Source organism: Neopelma chrysocephalum, unplaced genomic scaffold (genome assembly GCF_003984885.1).
Source record: "Neopelma chrysocephalum unplaced genomic scaffold, ASM398488v2 Primary Assembly neopelma1_124, whole genome shotgun sequence".
NCBI lineage: Eukaryota > Metazoa > Chordata > Aves > Passeriformes > Pipridae > Neopelma > Neopelma chrysocephalum.
In genome coordinates, this window is record NW_020897786.1 from 3,131,268 (window position 1) to 3,154,020 (window position 22,753).

General features: G+C 40.5%; 1 protein-coding gene across 2 annotated transcripts in view; it reads right to left on the minus strand.

The window, feature by feature from the left end:
* Nucleotides 1–22,753, minus strand: part of UBE2Q2 (ubiquitin conjugating enzyme E2 Q2) — a 47,923-nt gene that overhangs the window by 19,530 nt on the left and 5,640 nt on the right. Inside the window, exons 2-6 of one of the 2 annotated variants that reach the window (XM_027697903.1) lie at nucleotides 12,784–12,888; nucleotides 5,882–5,986; nucleotides 4,200–4,256; nucleotides 3,912–3,998; nucleotides 2,060–2,200 (exon numbers count right to left, since the gene is read on the minus strand). In XM_027697903.1, coding sequence (XP_027553704.1) covers nucleotides 2,060–2,200; nucleotides 3,912–3,998; nucleotides 4,200–4,256; nucleotides 5,882–5,986; nucleotides 12,784–12,888 — 495 coding nt within the window. The remainder of the gene's footprint in view (nucleotides 1–2,059; nucleotides 2,201–3,911; nucleotides 3,999–4,199; nucleotides 4,257–5,881; nucleotides 5,987–12,783; nucleotides 12,889–22,753) is intronic. The other variant, XM_027697904.1, reaches the window with a different exon arrangement.

Sequence of the window (22,753 nt, forward strand, 5' to 3'; positions counted from 1 at the left end):
AACAGACAGCAAAAGAAAATCTGCAGTTTTAAGAGGCTTCCTGCACCAAGGAAGAACGCTGACACTACAAAAACCTTCTTTCAGTTCTACCAAATTTTAGATGATGGTAAAGCAGGTCATGCCTTTCAGGCTGCAAGAGAATTTAGTTTCTTGAATAATTAAGGAGTCTTTACCATTAGATCTGAGTTATAAACACAGAAATACACAGAAATTCAATAGGCATCTTCTCAAACTGTGAACATTTAAGTTTATAAACAAAAGCAATAAATGACTGTTGTGTTCATGGTTAGTCAAGTCTCAAAAACAAACTATACAGCAAATGCAGTTTGGCACCTTATGTTTACCTGTTTTTAAGTAATGAAATACTGGTCAGGTTTAGGTGTTGTGGGGTTATTTGCCTGGGGTTTTTTTTTTTTGGTTGGTTGTTTTTTTTCCCCTCAGAGGTCATCATTACTGTGCACTCCCTTCAGACCATCTGATTCACACACAAATCTGAATTCCCACACAAATCAGAGCAGTTTCCTTTAGCCAGTTACCTCATGCTGCCATTTCTGCAGAACATAAGTCTCAGGTACTTTTGACAGGTTTGCAGTCAAGTCATATTCAAACAGCACAGGGACAGCAGCAGAACACTGGCAGCTGAGGAACTCAGAAGCATTTCTACTTCATTTCCTTTCAAAAGCAGATGGCTACACACTGAAACTCTTTCCCCTGGTAAAGTGTCAGTAACTAAGAGGAAGAACTTTTTCTTCTAAATTAGAAAACTCAGTAATTCATGACAAGAAATAGTCAAGATTCTGCTAACTAAAGGAGTCTTTTCCTTGAATTCCTATGATAACTGGATCTATCAAGAGTGCACCCACTATTAAAGGTGGATTGGCTTGGCTAGAGGCAAGCACTTCCTATATAGTTCTCACTACAAATGAAAAGAGGTTTACAACATCAATTTTCTTGAATCTAATATAATTCTTTAATGCACTTTAGGCTTTTTAGGAGATATTTGCCGGAAAAATCATCAAGTATAAGAACTAGAACAAAAATCCAAGTGTGTTCCTTACATACCAATCCTAAATCTTATTCCTTTCCTAAATAAATATTTACAGGTCCCTCCCCTGCGCCTCACTACTGCTCACATTTTCAACTACTGGCTGAATGAGGAACAGCACAGCTTGTGTCTGGACATGATCTACATGTCTGCTCACTTGCCAAACAGCACAGGAAAACCTCTGGGCTCACACAGTGGGAGGCACCAGTTCAGGCACCTTCTTTCTGTACAGGTGACTTATAAAAATTTTAAAACCCTTTGGCTGAAACAGAAGTATCGAATTTCCTGCTTTACACATTTTAAGCCTCTATGAAATAAAAGTCTGGATTTCTTTGGGAGCCAGGTTAAATAAAATTAAGGTTGTATGACATCATCACTCGCCCTTCATGCACTTTTGAGAAGCAGAAGTGTCTCTGGAACTTGGCACTTGTGACAAAACATTTCTAAACCTCTGGAGAACAAACTTTTTTTACAACTGCCTGATGGCAAGATCCCTCAAAAAAAACTGATAACAGAGCTGCAGAGCTGCTGAAGGCCCCTTGCTTCACATCTGGCAATAAAAAAAATAAAAACAAAACAACCCACCACCCTTCAGTAACTTCCATGTGGCACAGACATTACTGAAAAATAAATTCATGCATAAAATGTATTTAAGGCATGAATTCCTGGGTCCCATGACTTCTAAAGCAATCAGTTTTAAACATGGCTTTTTTTTTTTACTTTAATAAGGGCTCAGCAACAGAAGTCATGCTCACAGCCTCTGTGCTTCCTGCTGATTCTGCAAGGAGGATGCTGTTCACAACAAAGGTACCGAGCAACAGACAGAGGGACAAGCAAAGAGATACCTCTGGAAATGAGACAAGCAGTTAAATAGTCAGCTACAGGTTAATTTACTTGTAGATTCATAGCAGTGGGCTGGATTTGCTGAAAACCATCTCTGTTTTAGAGTCAGAAATATTACAAAGAAGTATAGCAAAGTACTCCATTGCAGTTAGGATGGAATCATTAACTCACATTTAAGTGATCTTGCCTTTGATTTTTTCTGATTTTTTCTAAGATTGCAAGGTTCTCTTTTTCAATGCCTTCATCCTCAGACTTCTTCCCATCAACTGGTTCCTCCTCCTTCATATCATAGTGATCCAGATCCTCAATGTCCTACAGGATAGAGGAAAAGTTAATTGTAAATAACTGCACTGTGCTCTTTGTTCAATGAAACCCTCTCCAAGGGCACTTGGAATACAGTCACACACTGCACAGCACTACGTGTTTGATTGTTGGATGCCATTTCTACTTTGTTCTAACTTCATTCTCAGTCAACGTTGGAAGTGTAGGGAGCCCTCACAATACAAACAAAACCCCAATTCACAACATGTCTCTGGTCACAGAAACAAGCACAATAAAACCTCTACATGAAGTCAGGCCTGTAGTGCATTAGCCCACTAAAGTAGGTAGAAAACAGGGCTTGAGAACCCAAAAGTACCTGAAGCTGGGGTGGCTCCAAGATGTTTCTAAAAGCAGCCTTTCTTTTCAATTCAAATCCTATCTATTCTACACTTCTGGCACACAGTTATTAACATATCTGGCAGGGCTGCAGCAGCCCCTCAAGAAAGTTAAATATTAGAAAGCTACATGTACTTTACTCAAGGTGAACATTTCAGCTAAAGATTAGATGAAGGAATTCTGGAATTGGGGCACCAGACAAAACGCTGTGGTCAAACATTCTTGATCACACAAGCAACATTTCAGCTCTGAGTTCTAGACCAAGACACTGAGAAATCCTCTGCTCTGTGCTCTGAGGTGGTGCAGAGGAGCACTGAGCTTCAGGCAACTGCTTGGGAGGTGACTCAAGTGCTAGTTGTGGAGAGGAGGGGAAGGATGTAAAAAGAAGCACTCCAGCAGCCACACCAGCAAGCTCTGGTTACACAACTGTCAGACACACTGACATGCAGTGCTCTGCCACACTGGGGCTACTTCACACACCACCTGTTTGCATGGCAGGAAAACCTGGCCATAAATCCAAAACCAGGGATGTCCTATGGCATAAGAACCACCTCTCTGGTGTCTTTGACAACACTTGTTTCCTTCAACTGCAACAGACCGAGTATTCTCTAAAATGCTCGTGTTTCTCAAAGCAATGACAGAGCCCCAGGAATAAGCTGCTTTCCCATCCAGAACTTGCACTAGTCACAAGTTGAAGATATCACTGCCACACACAAAGCCACTTGACAGCTTATAAATAACAGCAGGCCATTTTTTTTGGTGCAAAGTAACCCAAACAAGAGTCTAAAAGTCTGCAAGCAACGAGAGCCTTGTGTCAGCAGGTGTTCCCACCACCTTTACAGGAACACTAGCTCCAACAAACGTGGTCTGGATCAGATTAAAAATGGTGTAAACAAGGTGGCTTCAAATTAATTCCAGAACTTGGTAACATTTAGGCCATTTCTAAAGGAAGACCTTTTATTCGGAGAAAGAGTTGTTTGTTCTTACTACACCTTCACTAAAAACCTAAATCTGAAGTACTCAGAATAGTTCTCCTACAGTAATGCTATTTAAAGTGGTTTAAAAAGCAAGCATCCTGGAGCTATTTTAACAGGTAGCAGAAGTAAGCAAAAAGGGTAGTTCTTACTAAAAAGCTCATTAAAAGGAGCACCACGTTGCCAGACAGTGACAAAAAAAGTTCAGTGTGTCCGTTTGGATGTCCTTCCATTTCCTTCAATGTATCAGAGTTAAAAACTAGCTCACCTGTTTAATGAGTCAGCAAACTGATTTACTCAGCCAGTCTGCTTCAATTTGGGAGACACTTCCAACTGTATCAGAGCCAGTTCACATGCTGCTTGAAATAGGAGTTAACAATGCAAAAACTTACTGCTTTGGCACACAATGTTATGAATTGTTTGACTAAAGCACAAACAGATGTCCAATTCTCTGTATCCAAGTACCTCACAGCTGAGATCTAGGTTTAAGAAGAAAATTTCACTAGTTTTGTGGTTGAAGTGAAAGCTGACATTCAGGTAAACATCCAAATTTTTAAATATCTTTTGTGTTGAACTCTAGGGAGGTTACATTTTACTGTTTGGTTTAATTATTAGCCAACCACTGCAGAGCAAAATGCCAAAATTCTACTAGATTAGGACAATTTCATATATAGACATACTTCACCCATATCTTCTTCCTCCTCCTCCTCTGATGTAACTTCTTCTGTTGTTCCATTCTGCAATACAACAATGAAGTTTCTGCATAAATTCTGCTCATGTTCCTTCCTTTCAAAAACACGAGTCTACTCTCAAAGTGAAACAGTACATGTGAAAATGACACTTATCAAGGTCTGCAAAGGACTGAAGTTTAAAGTGTAAGATGCACAAAGATGCTTTCCTGCAGTATGGCAGTGAAGAGACTTTTGCATGAAGCAAAGAAATAGAATGTCACAATTAATTCCAATTAAGTTCTAAATAGAAACTTTAAATTCAGATAAGGGATATCCTATTTGAGACAGTGACATAAGCAGCAAACACAGCAAGAGGGTTACAATTCATGATCTCTTAACCATGAAATCAGATCATGGCTCTGACTAAAATCCATCTCCATGCTACACTCTTAAAAAGAAAAAAACCCAACAAACTTTTACCTCAAACTTAAAGGCTTCTTTTTCTCACTATCTACAACTTCTGTGTAGCCACTACTATCATCGTGTAGCCATTGTCTTCAGAGTATTTGAAAACATTCCAAACCAACACACTGAGTTAATTTTTCATGGCTTTCTATTTCAGGATATCACTTCAGGCTCAGGAAGCCTGAGCTGCAGAAATCTTCAGGAGCATTTTGATGTGCTTGTGCTGTGCTTACTTATCCTTTGGTAAAGAAGGAATGCCACTGCCCTACACAATGCAGGGGACTAGATGGATCTTTAGTCAGACTTAATAAGGCCACTCTTATTTAACTTGCAAACTGTGTGACATGAGCTTGTTTTTGAGCTTCAGAGCACATGCAAGACTCTTCACAAAGCTACTTCCTAAGATCACAGGCCCACTGCCTTGCACTTGCACTGCTGTGTGGGTGTTCAAAGCAGAGACCTGTAGGATTACAATTTGGCACGTGACCAAAATTAAGCAAGTTATTTGTCATTCCTATAGCACTGTCACCACAGGAAAACCATCTGTTACACTACAGGAGCTTTTAGAAATCGTGTCATCTTAACACGTACAAACAAAAGAAGATATCATAGTCTTATTAAAAATACAAAAAAGAACAGTTACTGTCAGTTACCAGTTCTGTTTGCAGCACAATACAAAACATTCTGGTTAACAAGAACATCTCACAGCCCTTCACGACTCAATATGTCAAGTGCACAAGAAGTAAACAAGGCACCTCAGATACTCCCTACCCAAAGTAGCATATGGTCTTGAATCCCATGTCTCTGCAAGGGATCGAAGAGGAAGGAAAACATCAACAGTACTTCATCCAAGTGCACGCTGTAAAACATATACACTTCAACAAAGAGCAAACAGTTCAGAAAAAGTAAATTTGGGAAGCACTAGGAGTGCACAGCCATTGGCTTGAACAGTGTTTAGGAGGGAATATAAGCTTGACAGCAGTGGTATCACTTACACACCTTTCATTGATACAGAAACTCCAGAGGAAATTGTGTAATATTATCACACCATTATTAAGTGGATTTTGCAAACAAAATTCAGACTGAGGACATCATAAAGCAACAGTGCTTCATATCTCAGTTCTGGCTTACACAAGGTTTAATCATTCCCACCATCTTCTTTCTTGGAGTTGGAAAAACAACTCCTTCATTGCCATAAGGAGGTGTCCACAGCTTTTTTAGTTTACCTGTCCAGCTGGCAATGGCTGATCTAACATTTCAACATCTGGATGCTGAGGAAGATTATATAATCTGCAGAGGTCACATATTAATCGCTTCAGCTGTTGAAGAAGCTATAAAACACAAAAACATGGAAGTGGTTATAACCAAAGCACAGAGCAGGATTTTGAGTTTTCTTCACACACTGGTACTGAATCTGAAGTCACTGTACAGCATTTAAATCTTCCAAGGCTGGAATTAAATTTAAAGACCCCTCTTTTCCTCTGTAACCACTGTAACAAAAGTCCCCACCATGGAAACATGGCAAACCAGAGATGGCTCCCATTCACCTCCCCATGTCAAGTGAGGAAAGCCACGAGCAGAAGAATAATCTGCCCTGACAGCATCATCCAATCCAAACACAGGTGTCTGAGCCACAAATCACTATGGAATAAGCAACTGGTAGTGTTCCATAAGACAAGATGGTCCATTCCCATTTCCCAGCTTAAAAAAACCATGTCTTCAAAAAAAAAAACAAGGAGGAACAGTCTGAGTCTGATTTTCCATCTCCTGAATTCTTTTACAGGGCACACCAGTGAGGCACTGGAGCAAGACAAACCCAGTACAAGGCACAGAAGCAGGCAAGCTCTGAGCAGTCTGCCTGCCTCATCTTGGGTCAGGGGGAGGCACAATCTGTTACTATCTCTGATTTCCAACTTGCAGCATTACACTGACATTCTGTTAACTGCAAAACACAGAACACCTCACACTCACTGTTATGCAAGCCAGAAAAATAATTTAGTTCTGCAGAAACAGGCAAACATTAAGTTTGCTCACCACATTAATTAAGCTGATTTCCATAGCTGTTAAATTCCTCTAGGCAGTCTCAGATTCCTAGTTAAGGCCAAGACATGAAAGACTGTACTACTGCATTTCCTAACTTTTCAAGGTCTTTGCACAGCTGTGTGTCAGGAAAACAAAGAAAGGACTGCAGAATGCATCTGTAAAAGGGTCAACACCTCATTATTTGCAGGATAATTCCCTAGATGAAGCTTGCAAAAATTATACATCCATTTATGGACTTTTACTTTTCTTCCAGACACCAAAGGGAGTTTGTCTTGCCACTTGTCAAGGGCAGTGTGTAAGACAACCAAGTCTGCACACACATCCCTCAGTACTACTGGTAGTAACATCTGAGTGGCAACCCCCTCCCCCTGAAGCACTTCTCCATAAAGGAGGGAGACTCAGAAAATGTGGCCTCACCCAAGGTACAGCACAAACTTCTGAAAGAATTATAACTCTACAACATTATTTGGTGTTTGTATACTGTATTTCTTAAAATATACAATAAATTATGGTAAAAAAAATTATCTATTCACTCCATTCACAGCACGCCTAAAGCTATTGGCTGGTTTAGATGCTCTTACCTTACTCTACTGCAAGTGAAAATTCAGTCTCTCCAGAGTTAAAAACTTATTTCCAAGCCCAAATCACTAGCAGTGATAAGCAAATGTTGCCTTTATGCTATCTGAAAGCTTCAGTGCTTTTTCCTTCTACAGCAGAATTCCACATTCTGTGTAACAGGAATGTTATTTATCCATCTGAGGCCATGAACTCAGACACCAGCCTGCACTACAACAACTATGGCACTCTCCCTATCACACCACATTTGCTGTTTCTGCATCATGCATGACAGTCTTCCTTCACTCAAAAATAAAGCAGGTAACACCAAAAGGACTGGGGTATCAGCACCACGTTTCTTATGAGTAAACACATGAGATGTGATAGTTTATGCTGCCAAAAGCTTTCTGTAACAATCACGTTTCTCATCAAGACTCAACACTTGTTTGAAACTTCCCGGGTGTCTGAAACATCAAGGAAATCTTTTAGCAGGCAGAAATCAGATTAATCCATCAAAAATTTAGTTGCCAGACAGAACCAGAGGTCTTAGAACTACTATTCTCTATATGTGCAAAGTGCTGCAAGTTGCACTGCTACACATTTTGTTGAGAAACTTTTTCTCTGCACAAACACTGCCTCATGGAGAGCTGGAGCATAAACCATACAATTTGAGGAGCTGTAATTTTTCTCATAGAGTTATGTAAAACCAGGCAAGCCATTAATTTGTTTACATCTGCTGTGAAGCACACACACAAAAAAAAAAAAAATCTAAGTGGTGGGGGAAGAGCAGCACCATCAGCAGTGGGCTGGTCCATTGGCACGGACCTTGGACACCCAGGTGAAGACAACATTAGATGTGTCTTAACTGGAAGAGACAGTAAAGGCTGGAAAGAGTTTAAGAATTGCTTCCTGCCCTGGTTCCTCCACTCCCCTTCCTGCTCATGAAAAGTCCTGTCACCTGAACCAAAATTAAGAAGGAATTTTTGCAGCCAGGCCCCAACACACTGGAAGCTTCTCACAATTCCTTCCAAGGCAGCACCACAAGCAAGGGACACCAGCAGCCTCCAAGTAACAACCTGCTGGCCCAGCCTGGGCCACCTTACAGAGCCTGTGCCTGGAGGAGCAGCAGGTTTTCATCTCCTCCCTTCCACTGGCCCCAGAGATCACAGGGCCCTGAGGCAGCTGATCAGCTTTGTGGGGGATCAGTTCCTGATGAGCTTCAGTCTGAGCACCAGTGACACCATAAAGGGGAGGCAGAGACGTGCAGCTGAGAGCAGGGATCCCCTGCCTGGGCAGGATCCCACACTTCAGGGTTACCTGAATGCAACTGTCACACTGCAGTTCATTTGTAGAGACCAGCTGCTTTATTTGACATCAGTGTCCACAGTTTGCAAAGGTGGTGGCAGAGAGAGAAGCTGATCCTCTCTCTACAACCCTTCTACTTATTGCTACATTTTTCCTCCACAGGAATTAATTTCATACCCTTGATCTTTCTGTCATGGATCACCATCACTTATCCCTTATACTCTGCTCCTATGTGTGAAAAATCATAGGATAATTTGGGCTGAAAGGCACATCTGGAACACATCTGACCCAGCCCTATGCCCTGAGAAGGGCCTGGCATGATTTGGTATGTGTTGGTGTGTGCATGAACAGACTGTATCAAAAGGAAGAGATTTCTGTCATGTGTCAATAATTTAAATGTATTTGCAGGGTAACTTCACAGGCTTGACTAATGTAAAGTGAATGCTTAACACACACACTCTGAGGTTACTGAAGAAAAGGGGCTATCAGGGCACCAAGAGTTTCCCTGGAATACAAACTGCCTAAAGCACAAACTAAACATAGAATGCACAACCAGAAAGCACAACTCTCAGGGGATTAAAGGAGCCATGTAAGGAGCCTGCAGAGGGGAAATGCTCAAGTGACCAAATGCAATGACACATTTATAAACTTATTACACTGATTATAATTAATATAAAAGTAACAGAAATGTAAGAATATACACACCCCTGTAATTTTTAATGCTTCAGGAGCTCTGAGAAGTTGGTAGTTGTGGACACCATAATGCTGGTTTAGAACACAAAAACACCTCTTGGAATTTTCTGCTTCCTATGTTAACAACCTACACATCTGAGAACAGTTTAGAACAAGTTTTTTCTGAAACCAAGGCTACATTAGGAGGCTCTTTTATGCATGAAGAGATCTTTCTAAGGCAGTATGAAAGCATTAACAATTTTAGGATACCTTTGATGATATTAATACCCTGCTGGGTTCACTGTGAAACACCCTGGCTTTGGATTATCAAGAAACATGGACTTAGAAGTACAGTGGAAGTTCTAAAGACTTCATTCTAAACATATACACACACTGTATCTGTGTAAAAAGAAAGGAATCAATCAGTCAGCCCACCACAGAAACTGCTGAAGGAGGATCCCAATGGAACAAGGGAAGCAATAACTGTCACTTGGAGCATGACCCCCACTGAGCTCCCAGGTAAGCTGGGACAGCACCTGCCTCACACACTCTGCAGCCTTGGCCAGTTCCAGGAAGAAGGGCAAAGCTTATTCCTGCAGTTTGTCTCTATGACTCCTAACACATGATCAGCTGCTGCTGCACTGGGAGTTTGCAAGAGACAACACTCTTCCCTGGAATGCCTCCACGTGGGACTCACTCTGCATTATTAACACCACAGCAGCATCCTTCAGGACAGCAGCTTATCCAAGCTGTAAACAAACTTATGCCAGGAATTCTCTACTTTTGACATCTTCCATGCAAGTTTAAGGTCTAGAGAGAATTAAAGCTGTCTATCTGAATTTAAGTCCATTTCCCTATTCTCTTTAAAAAGCAAACCTCTAAATAGCACATAGTTACATTTAGTATGTCATGAAGGTTTGAGGCTTCAGACTTCCATCATGTAGCTTCCACCAAATTAAACTTAACAAGACAGTAGGATTTCTCTTTTGCATAGCACAACCACTAGAAGGCAGATGGCAGTTTCATACCCATCAAGTCTAATGTGATGCTGGATTTTCAGGATCTGAAAAGCAGTTCAGGAGACACTAAGGCTTGAAAGAACTGTGTAGCCCCTTCATCTGCTGACTAGAACTCGTTCAACACTGACAGTCAAGCAGCTAAAGTGTCCAAACCTAATGATATCTATGCTGATCACATTCTTAACAACCTTTCAACAAATTTTCCTAGCAAATGCACCATGCTCATACAAGGTAACTACAGTTTCAGACCCACAGATGATTTTCCAGGAAACATGTCCAGGATTTCAACATCAGAAACCAGTTTTCCTTTTACCATGTCAAATGACAAGGCTGGCTTTCCCCTGTCAAACATTTATGCCTGAAGAGCATAAATTCAGTTTCCCAAAGAGCTGATACCTGTCACAAGCAGATAGAAAGGGCAGAGTAATACTAAAAAAAGCTAAAGCAGGGTGTGTCCCCCCAGTGCTTTTAGCACACGGTCGCTGTGTCCAGTTAAGCTCCTGCAAGAGTCCAGCGCAATTTCCCATTCAAAACTTGACTGCTCCAATAACTCTGAGTTTAGAATAACATGGCACTAATGATCCTTTACCCACAGTAAGTTAAATGAAAACTGGTTTGAAACATTCTAGAAATCTAAATTAAACTAAGTGAATTTTTAGGAGACTGTGATAAATTAGAAGCCTTTGGATTTCTACAGGTAGTTCCCAATCCCTTCCTACCCTACTCCACAAACTGTGTGAGCTGCTGCAATGCCACTGAAGGGGAGGAAGCTGCACGGAGAAAAAACAAACCCAAACCCCACAAAGCCAAACCTCTGGAGTAAAAAAAAATAAAAAGAAGCCAGATTTTGTAGTGTTTTTATCTCTTTAACCACTCCCATCTGTCTTCATCTTGGCATAACAAGATGCAGGGTGGATTCCTGAGAAACCAATGGGCCATCCACAGGTGCCTATTACATCAACCCAGCAGCTTTTACATGGGCAAGTACAATCTTGATATCAGAAGCTGTTTTCTTACCAGGCACATAAGCAGTGTCTGTGCATATGCAATTCAGCACAGCGAGTCCCATGCATGTTTACAACAAAGCTTTCTAGCCCAGTGCAGGCACTGACACAGAGGAAACATCCTGCTCAGAACCCTCAGGCTGAAGCCATCAGCCACACCAGCTTCCAACTGCACAATCTTCTGGGAAGTGTACTTAAGAAAAAGGATCATTTGGCCAGATTTTCTGCTACTATCCTGTTCTGGGCAAAAGCCACAAAGATTAAGAGATCTATCACATTCTTCTGAATGTGGTTTAGTCTAAAGTTTAGGTTGAAGTAGAAAACACACAACTAAGACCTATATCTCCTGCAATCACATGTGACATAATGCATTAAATCACTAATATTCCTCTGCAACTGTTTTTAATTATGGCAAGGCCCTCGAAGACTCTCACTTACTCTTACTAGTGTACTAATTATTCCTGCTAGAAGTCAAATGCATCCTAAACATTCTTTAGAAAAAGGCACTTGTACATCCTTGTTTAAGGTTGGCTGTGCTAGATTACCATTATCCCAGTAAACATGACAAGTAGTAGACTTCATAAGAACATTCCCAATTTTTCCAAACCAGGCAAGTACTAAGCACACAATCCATGCAATAAGCAGTATTTTGCAGACTGATTTGTTTTGTATAAATAAAAACACAACATGTTAAAATAATCTATTAATAAAGATCACCTTTAAGGGCTATTTAATATCCATAAAGTTGAATTTGGAGTGGAAAAACAACACTTAATCACTGAATTTTCAGTATGCTGCAATACTACTCCTTGTGGAACAAACTGCATTTGTGCTGACATTTATCTCCAAGCACTATTCAAGGACACTTGAATGGGAAGTTAATCTTTATATATACACACACACAGACAAAGAGCTCCTATCACTACATGAAAAGGGTACTCAAGTAAGATATAATGCTTGAGAGTTTTCTGCAATACAAAACAACCATTAGAATCTGTACAGAGATTTTCTTTAAGTAGCAACTGCCCAAAGTCACAACCCTGTTTAAATGTATCAGTACCTAAGGAACATTCAGATGAACCACAAGCTCTCAGGTCAAGTCTCCTTTACTGAAACCAGGAATTCTTTGTATTATACCCACATTTTGCAGAACATTCATTCTCAAGAACACAAAGCTTTTGCCTCTGTAATTAATCTCTGTGCAAAGAAAACTCTACAAGAACTGGTTTTTACAGTAGTTTTAACCTTTTCATCCACTTCACTGTTTAATTATTTGCAGAAAGCTTCACACTGTAATTACTGGGGCTGTAACTTAACTTCTCTTACAGAGTAAGCATTTAAGTCATCTTTTCCTCCTTGCTTCAAATCTTTTGGATCACTTGTGGCTCATTTTGGAAGAGAAAGTTGTTTTTACAAAACCTCCCAAATGACCCCAAAACTGAACAAACTGAACTGCTTGTTAATATTACAAAGCCAAATAAACACCTAAACCCAAGTAAATACCCAAAAGAACCAAAACACTTTGCTCACCAGAGTATTGCTCTTCTTAATATCTTCTAAACGCTCTAAGACTGAAGTCAGGTTTGGGTCATCTGATTCTACAAACCATATTGGTGATGAAGAGGGGTAAGACTCCTGTTAAAAATACAAACACAAAACCCAACAAATAAATAAACAAACAAAAAAGCACCAAAGCTTTTAAAAATAATTCACCCCCAAAATTTCACAACACAGTATTAACATCACCTTTTATCTTATTCTGTGCCAGAAGCTTTTAACACCACTTTTTTTAGGCAATGTAAAAGAAGTTGAAAGAAATCCAGCCAACTGGTTCTTCTAGTATTTCATCTTATTTTAAAATTACTCAGATGATGGATATACATAAGAAACATTGCTGAAAAGTTTAAAACCTTGGGGGCAGGTAGAAGAGGGGGGAGAAATTTAAAAATGCAGTACAGGTGATAATTACCAAGAAATAGAATGATACGCAGCCCATGTCAAAGAATAAAACTGTATTGATGCTGATTTTTCATAAAAACACAGCTTCTTCCACATAAAAGCTGTGAAAGTGTCCCTTCATATCACTGATGTGTCTGAATCTTATTTGTTTTGTGTGAGTTATTTAAGGCATTCTCTATTTCTCACCCATTCAATTATATTTTAGTAGCTAAAGACAAATTGCTGAACCTCAGTTTTATCACCCAGATATTATCTTCATATCCCCAGGTCTGAAAATTCCCTCATTATTTTGGAATTCATTTCCCTCACTGCAGTTGAAAAGGAAAAATTCCATCTTTCTCATTCCAGAGACAACAAATCATGCTTCATTCTTCCACTCTTAGAGTCAAGGTTTGGAAACTGGAGAAAAATACAACTATGTTAGAGCTGGTTTTTAACAATATAAAGCCTATTTCCTTACTGACCTTCTGGCTGAGGTGCTGAACCCCACAGGAGAACCCATGTGACTAAAGGACATCAGTTTTGGCAAAACAGATTATCACAACAATTCCCACCTGGCACCACAACTCCAGCAAAGTTCCAGCTACAGAGGTCTAAAATCCCCACCTGTAAACCAAAGGCTCTGCATAAACTTATTTTTTAACAGGTTCAATCCCCTTGAGTTTATTTTTTTTTCCTAAATAACAGCTAAAACCACCTTGAAAGAATACATGATATTCCCAGTATCTTTATGAAAAGATAAATTGTTCACATCTTTCATCTTCACTTCAAAGCACACAGTACACAACACAGAGACCTCAGAATATTTCCTCTTGATTAACTAAGGCCTAACATCTCACATGTCTATCAAGAAAGCCCAGTGCTCAGCTCACCAAGGTTTATGGCCAGGGCAGGCTCACAGATGGGCACATATATGTGGTTTAATCACTTTTCTCCTTTACACAACACAGTACTTAGGGAAAAGTGTATTTTCCCCTCAGTTTCACTCAATACACTCCTGAAAGACTAACCACACTTTCTGTGGGAGAAACAAGATTGAATTCCCCACTGCACAGGGTTTCCAAGTCATTATTTTTAGGCACTGAACTTCATTAAAGATATTCCAGGCTTTGTACTGATAACATCTCACTCATTTTTAATAACATGCAACCTACTCGTAAAGTCTTCTGCAATGGTGCAATATCCTCACCTCAAGCCTTTCACTGCACACTGATCCTGATGCACAGGGAGGAACATCATAAAGGAAACTCTGCCAGCTGTGGCCCCACTGCCTGAAGACCTGCTTGAACCAGCTATTTTTGAGACCTGAACTTCTCTCATTCAGTTGAGAAAAAGGCAGCAGAGTAAACACAACTACCACAACTTTAGATTACACCAACATTCCCGTCAGCAAATATGAAGAACAAGCAAAATGCTTTCCAAGATTCACCAAGCCACCTGTTTCTTAAAGTCCTCAGACTCATTAGAATAAAAATATTCTCCAGATACAGTCAATATTTGGACTGTGTATGCACATTCTCCTAACAGGTATTTTTGGCTTTTTTTTTTTTTAAATCAAGCATTTTTAAAATTGTTAGTCCAGGTCTAAGCAAGTCTCTTAATTGCAATGATTTATAAAAGACAAACATCTGCCACCTCTCTTCTAAACCACATCTGGAATCTCAAGACTGCTTACAGAATGGAGCTCACCTCTTCACTATTTATATTCTCCTTTTCTGATAACCTCAGTTCTCCTTTCTCTATCTGAAGGATTTCATGAACAAACCCACAGTTGGACATTTGTTATTGCAACCAGAAGCATCCCAGTCTGGGGGCCTGGAGAAAAACCTCCCAGATCCTTGCAGCACATCTGGGATCAGGCAGGACCATGACTGACAGTGCAGACCTGACAATCAGGCACTCCCAGAGTGTGTTTAAACACATTACAGGGGCAAATTGAATGTGCTGCTGCCTTCTGCACTGGATGACAGCCCTTCCTCATGTTCTGCTCTCATTCCAATTTCTGCACTGAAAACAAGTCCTCCTGTATGTGAGAAAACTCACAATTTGATACTGCCTGGATTATTAGTCTATAGCACATATGAGTGTCTATGCCCTACAAATTATTAGCTGTTCAAATTTTTAGTCTGCTTTAACTTTTCAAACATGGATAGGAACAATGTGCTTCTCAGAAAGGCTTTTCTTTAACATGGAGAGCGTATTTACTCAGCTGTATCAGAAAAGATTTCAAACTTCAGATTTTTGGATTATGGATATTTAATTGCACATTCCAATTTTTTCACAACAGGTGCTTAACATTAAAATACAAGTTCAAACATACTACCATTTTGTTGCAACACTTTTTAACTCTTCAGACTTACCAATAAATATATTAACTTAAAAACAGAAATGGCATTAAATTTCTCTGGATCTGTATGCAATCCATATTTTTGGAACAGCTGATTTCCACGTGGATATGAGTCACTGCATTTTGAAATACAGAGTTCACACACAAAACTTCAAACATTCTGAACTTAAGATACAAACAGGCTCAGGAGTTTTGTAATGACCACAGATGCAACTTAAAACTACGCTTGTGGTTTGTAAGGTCACACAATTGCACTTCACATCAGCTAATTCTGTTGAGAGAATTAAGGCAGCTTTTTCTTTTGTATCTGCATCCTATAGAGATAAGGGTTGGATTTGAGCTGTTATGTCATATAAGAAGCAGGCTTCCCAGATACAAAGACAATGCTTCATGAGAGGAAGCCTAAAATAGCAGTTATTTTAATTCTCAGTGGCTAAAAGCCCCGTTATTTTGGGCCTTTTACTATACAGCTGACAGACAGGGATTTTGTATATATAATCTATCGCCCATATTAAGTGTTCCAGATCTTTTATGTAACTGCTGTAACACGACATTTTCTTGCTCTCTAAGAGTAAAAGCACAATCCCATCCCAAGAGGCGAAGGCTGTGGTGCTCAGACAGTGCCCGGGGACAGCAAGGCCAGGGCTGTGCCACACTGACATCACACCTCACAGGAGCCAGGAGGGACAAAGGCTGGATGTTTACAGCAGCCCAGATACAATCACAATTCATGGCATCATCACTTCTGGAGAGCCTCTGTATCAGCACCAGGACAGACCGGGAGCTTTGTCAACACAAACGCTTCTGTCACAGAACGCAGTGAAAGAATTCAGCCCACTAATAAACACAGCAAACACAAAGGGAGTAAAGCCCTGTGCTCCTGCCATGGGAACAATTTCAAACCCAATCAAATCATTCAGGAAAACCACAGCGTATCAGAAGGATACACACGGGATCTCACTGTTCAGACATTCCATTACATCCCCTACTTACATTTTTACTGACAATTTTGCTTACCAAAAAAAAAGAAAGGGGGGGCAGCAAAAAGTGACAGAAGATTCCAGGAACACACACATTAAGACAGCTTTTCCTGGGCAGGATCTGTCATCTAAGTATATCCTATCTAAGCTTTCTCATCCGTAACAATAAGGCTGTTTCCCTTGCAATGTTATATAATCGTTATCCAGCCCTCTAAAGCCACAGCGACACAATTTCCATGCTGGTAAGAGACTTTTCAACGAGCTGTTTCTAAATGACTGCAATACTATTGAAATAGTGAGGCTGTTAAATTAAAACAAACCATCTTGCTGTCGCTCTCCTGAATGGAACAACCTGTACACAGGGTTTGCCACCGGGCAGGGGGGTAACCACGTCTGTTCCAGCACAACTGAGCCACTTCATCGGGCCCAAGTGGCAGAACACACATTTCAGCACACGGCTGCTGCAGTATCATTTCAGCTCACAATTACATGGTGACAGTTCCTCATTTCCTTTAATTTCCAGATCACAGTAGATGGAAAAAGTGTGGGGGGTTTCTTTTTAAAATCCTTAGCATACTGGCTGAACAAAATTCAACCAGTTTTATTTCTTTTCTGTTTTTAAGTTCTTGCAAAATGCCCATCGTAGACAGAACCCAGTTCTGTTCTCTTTACACCAGCTACAACTAAAACTGAGCTGATTATTGTAACAGCACTTCTAATTTTTTTTTCTTCTCAGTCCCAAAATTTTTCTTCACCCCCCTTTACTTCCCAAAAGCAGAACATCAAACTCCCAGATCTTTTAACCAGCTTAGATACTTTGAGAAGGCTGGAATGAGACCATTGCAGCTCACCCCCATCTTGGTAATGAAGTGAGTAAATCCTAATGGAACAAGACATCCCAGAGGGCTAATACAGTCTTCTCAAGGTGAGTACATTTGCAGCTATAAAAACACATCAAGTAATCCATCTGAAATCATAGATGGTTTTCCCTCAGCAGGCACCTTGATCCTACCAAGGTTGTCCATTTGAATTAAACAGCAGAACTAGATCATATATACATCCAAATGAACATCCAATAAATACTGAAGGTTAAACTACACAATTAGCTACAATTTAGTACACGTTATTTGCAACTGTTAGTCAATCATTCACTACTTATTTTTCACCTGTCTCAAGCTGCCTTTAGAGGAAAAAAAAAGCAGAGTTAATATTAACAAAAATATCAGAATTTGAGAAGATATTCTTAAAGCTAAAGTTTAGCCTGATGATCATAAAACACTAGTACTTACAGCTGCTTAAAATAGTATTAGCAGTGATTACACAACTGACAGACTGTTTCCCATTATTAGGGGCCAAATTTTGCAAAGGCAGCTTAAAAGCAGTAAGCATTTTCTACCACTAGCTTCTCAAGTGCCAGGGAAGTGTACAGGCTTTGTAAGTCAGCAGATTGTCATCTGCCCTTTCATTTCATCCTTTGTAATTTTTTTTAAAAAGAAAGCATGAAGGGTCACTTTCATTGGAAATAATCCAAATAAAACCATTTCCCAGAAACCTCAAGTTACTAAAACCGCCAAAATCTGTATTTTCAAACATCCAGCCATCACCATTTACTCTGTTGCATATTGAACATGACAATATTCTATCATTTGCACTTTTACATACAAAAGATTTGTCATTTCCTTAAAAATCTAATGTTTCAGTGACTCAGAGTTCTAAAGGTTAAGAAAAGTGTTTGCAATGGAGAGTTTAAAAATGAAGTATAATACTGGTAATAATGAGGAAGCAAAGTGAATTTTACTCACCTCTACTGAACAAGAGGAAAACTTCAACCTGCTTTTCCTTGTGAATTATAAAATAGTATATAACATACTATTAACTTGACCAATGCATATAAACAGCAGGACATCATTTATTCACCAGAATTCAGTTAAATAGAGATCTTTAACTGTTTCTAAGCCACAGAAAGCAAGCTTGGATTTGCTTTACTTTTCTTCCACTCTCCCTAAAGCCTGACATGCTCAGATCCATGAGGGCAATTGTTCCAACTGCTGTGTTTGGTCAGGCACCAAGTTCAACTGTCTGAAATAAGTCCCTCTCTTCAACATACAAAATCACTGCAGTTCTACTCCCAGTTTAATGGAGGTTTGGACAGCTACAGCCTATACAGGACAATCCCAGGTGAAGCATCATGCTTTGGTTGGATCCCTGGAACTGCAAGAGCTTAATCATCGTGCACCTTTGCAGGAGGAAGGTGAAAGAATCCCATAATCCTGTTCTGTGTCGGGTCTCTGACACACTCAGCGCTGCAGATGCCAAAACCTTCAGGAGAGCACTCAATCAACACAACCAACAGGGTCAGGCTTTGCCTCTCCCACACACACTCCCGGGAACGGGGCAAGTGCAGCAGAGTACCTTGCTCTAGAACTGTGTATGTCATTAAATACAGCCATGTTAGAGAAGGGAGAGGCAAAGGCTGTGCCTCATGGAGCAGGAAGGCCACAACAAACCACAACGGTAAAATCCCCTCTGCAACCACAGACTGTCCCAGACAAAAACACAGCTCTCTGCACAAACAAGTTCTACTGATTGCAGAAGGCTACCATGAAGGTAACCAGGAGGAAATGTTTGTAAAGAGAACACAGAATGGTTCTGGAGATCCTTTTTGTCCTCACAACCTCCCTCTGGGCAGGCAAAGGCACTGCCCTCCTGCCCAGTCAGGCTTCAGGCACAGGAGCAGTGCTCTGACACTGCACCTTCCTGCACCAGTGCCCCTGGACAGCAGCACATTCCTACAGGAGCTCAGGGCTCAGATTGTGGAATACTGTTTGCCATACACAGACTCAGCAGCATCTGCAAGTGCCAGTCTTCATAAGATGACCGCAGCAGAACTAAAGTATCAACAGGGACAGCATTTCAATGGCAATTCACTTATGCACAAATTATTCCAAAACCCAAGGAGTTTGTAATCGCCAGCTTCATCTGCACCAATTCACTTGTTCAACCCAAGCCCATGGAATTCTCTTGAAATTATTATGGAATTCTCTTGAAATTACTTTGTGTACACCCAAGATAGAAAATAATGTTTTGAGGAAAAAAAAATCCTGAAAATTTAAGCAAATGCTGCTTTCAAACAGGTACATAGAAGACACCAATAATTTCAAAGGTTGTGAAATAATCTAAGCTCCTTTTGTGGTTTACTTCCATATCTCTCTATCCAGGTACACACATCTCCCAGTGCTCAAACATCATTACCTGAGAAAAAGTCAAAACATCTATAACTGAAGTAGCAAAGGCACAAATCATCAGTTCAAATGGTCACAAGCACAAATGCAGATGTGGCATCGTAGTTCTTACATTTCTTATGGTCAAGTTCTTTCAGTCACATTTTTACTGCCAGTCATTGTTCACATTGTTTAATCTACACAAAGTGTCACAGCTGCCAATTCAGCTCCATGAAACTGCATGTGACCCTTGGAAAAACAGGTTTATCAGACTCTCCAATCAGTTGCCACAATCTCATCCTCTCCCCTTACAAAAAAAAAAAACCAGAAGGCTACTTGCCCATTGTAACATAACTACACAAGTAAAATAAGGATTTTTAGTATAAAAGGAAAAAGAGGCACTTTTCTGATAGAACAGTTACAGATCATCACTGTGAAGCAACATTTTACTCTCCAGGTCATCAGCACAATGCAGCACGCCATCTCTGCACTCAAAGCAATTCACAGAAAAAACTAACACTCCTAACACTTTTGTATGGACCCAAAGTAAAATCCCCCAAATGTTACTGTACTGCTGCTCAACCACAACTCGAGTTAACCCAGGCCCGATTTCACTAACAGCACAGCAAGTGACAGTTGTTCAAGAGCAGTGTGTAGTCTCTGAAAATGTAAACTGTTGCTGAGGGCCAACCCAGCTAAGCGAGCTAAGGAACATTGCTTTGCCAATTTAACAGCAACAAATAAACTTACAGTTCATCCACACTGAAAACTGAGCAAAGCACACAGCATCGCTCCACACTAAGGGACTTATTGGGAAGATGGCTGTGGAGCTGAGATGACATCCAGGGTTTTACCACAGCACCTCACAGCAGTGGGATCAAGCTGTCCTGCTCCTCGCACACAAAAACCCCACTGTGTGCTTGTCCCCTCATCTTTGCAGTTGTCAGAGGCTGGTTGTTTGGGAGCCCTCAGGCACAAGGGGTTCTCTAACACACACATTACACATGCACTCAAGCTGGCAATGCTTTACCTAATGAGAGCTACACACACAAACTAAAGGAAAAGGTATTTTGCAAATCTGATTCTCCAATACTCCTTCTTTACTAGCAGCACAGTGTCTTATGTGCCCAAATTCCTGCAGAAGTCTAATTACTGAAACAAATTATCAACTCATTCTAGCCATCAAAAGTTATTAATTATCTATTTCTGCAACTATACAGATGAGTACATTCTGAAAAGGTACCATCAACATTAGTGTCACAAAGCCAGAGTAGCAAGAAATGGTTTCTAGTATGACTAGAATTGAAGAACTGGTTATAACTAAGTTGTGACACATCCCTCTCTCCCCAACTGAACTTGATAAAAAACTTCCTTGCAGACCTGCTCTCACCTTTATCACTGCTGTTACTCCTCACCATGCAAAGTCTGATACCACTTCTGCTGCCACCCAAAAAATCCAGGCTTGTCCTTCATTCTGTTTAACTTCAGCAATTTACATCTTTCAACTGTCCAAATCACTCAGCACCCCCTTCCATCTGTGCCCTTTCCCCCTCTCTGAGAACAACCTTCCTCTTTTCCACCTTTTCCCTTTGCAGAATTGCTGTGCTCCATTCACACCTGCAGACACAGGGGTTTTCATGCTCACCCAGGGCCAGGAGAGGTCCTGCTGCTCTCCTGCCCTTCCGCCTGACAGCGCCCCAGCCACCAAGCCCAGCTCTCCCCTCACAGCTGCCCTGATGCTGCTCTGCCACAGACCTTCACTTCGGAGCCATTTACATGGAACTTTGTCCCCCACACGCAAAATTTCAGTACCACAGCATTCAACCAGTGTTTACCATTAATAAGTTGAATACCACAACTCTTACCACAGTTATTTCCTACTTCAAAAATTCAAGGAAGCCTGTGGTATCTTGTACACCACTGCTCAGGAACGCTTTGATTTTTTTCTAATGCCACTATACAAGTTTTGACAGAGCTTATGCTCCTGCCTTTCTAAATACACACTGAAGAAGCTATTTCAAGATCTGCAATTGTATTGAACTCTCCCTCAGAGGGGGTAAAAAATTACATGGTCTGAGAGAAAGGAGAATACAGTTCATTACTAAATCTTCAGACATCATATATTAGCTGCTCTACAGTACTTAATACACCAGGATGTCTTGTATGCAAGAGATAAAAAAGAAAACACATGCAAGGTCATTATTTTCATACCACACTTAAGAGCTTACAGCTGGAAGCAAGAAATCAGTAAGACATACACTAACTGGTATGCTTGTTTCCATCAAAGATCATATTAGCTTCAAGTGCACTGCATACAGGCAGGCTGATTGAAGATCTAAACGTTAAATAGCCTCTCCTTACTATAATCAGTCATTTAATTTTCCAGTTGTCTTCTAGGAGGTGGTGAAAGGTCATTTTCGTTTCTCCTACAGAGTTTGCAGCTGAAGAAACACAGTGGAACGCATACTAAATCATCAACTAATACTAAATCATCAGCTATCATGTCTCTCCAAAACAGAACACCACCATTCATAACTTAAAGGGGAAAAACTGAACCTAATATTCAACTTCAGCCAGGAATTCAGGGTTTATAACCTTTCAAAACTACATAAAGGCAAACGACCTGGCAGTACTGAACCACAGTCCACACTGAGGGATAACTAAAACAGGACTCATTTCTGCTAGTCAGCTTCTACAAGCATTTGTGCCTACCTAGAAATTTTGCCCGCTCTTTTTCTTTTCTAATAATAATAATATGATTCAGAGAACTGTCTCCATCTTTACATCTTCCAGTCTCCTGGAAGGAATTAGATTTTACAAGTAAACAAACTACTGGCAGTTCAGTCTGGTCCAGCTGTCAGGGTAACAAACACACAGTGGTGGAGGCCCAGGGGCCCGATGTCACCTCAGGTGCTGCACCCGGGAGTGGCCTTAAGTGCCACCGAGGGCTGTGCTGGCACTGCTGGATTCAGGCTGTGCTGGCACTGCTGGAT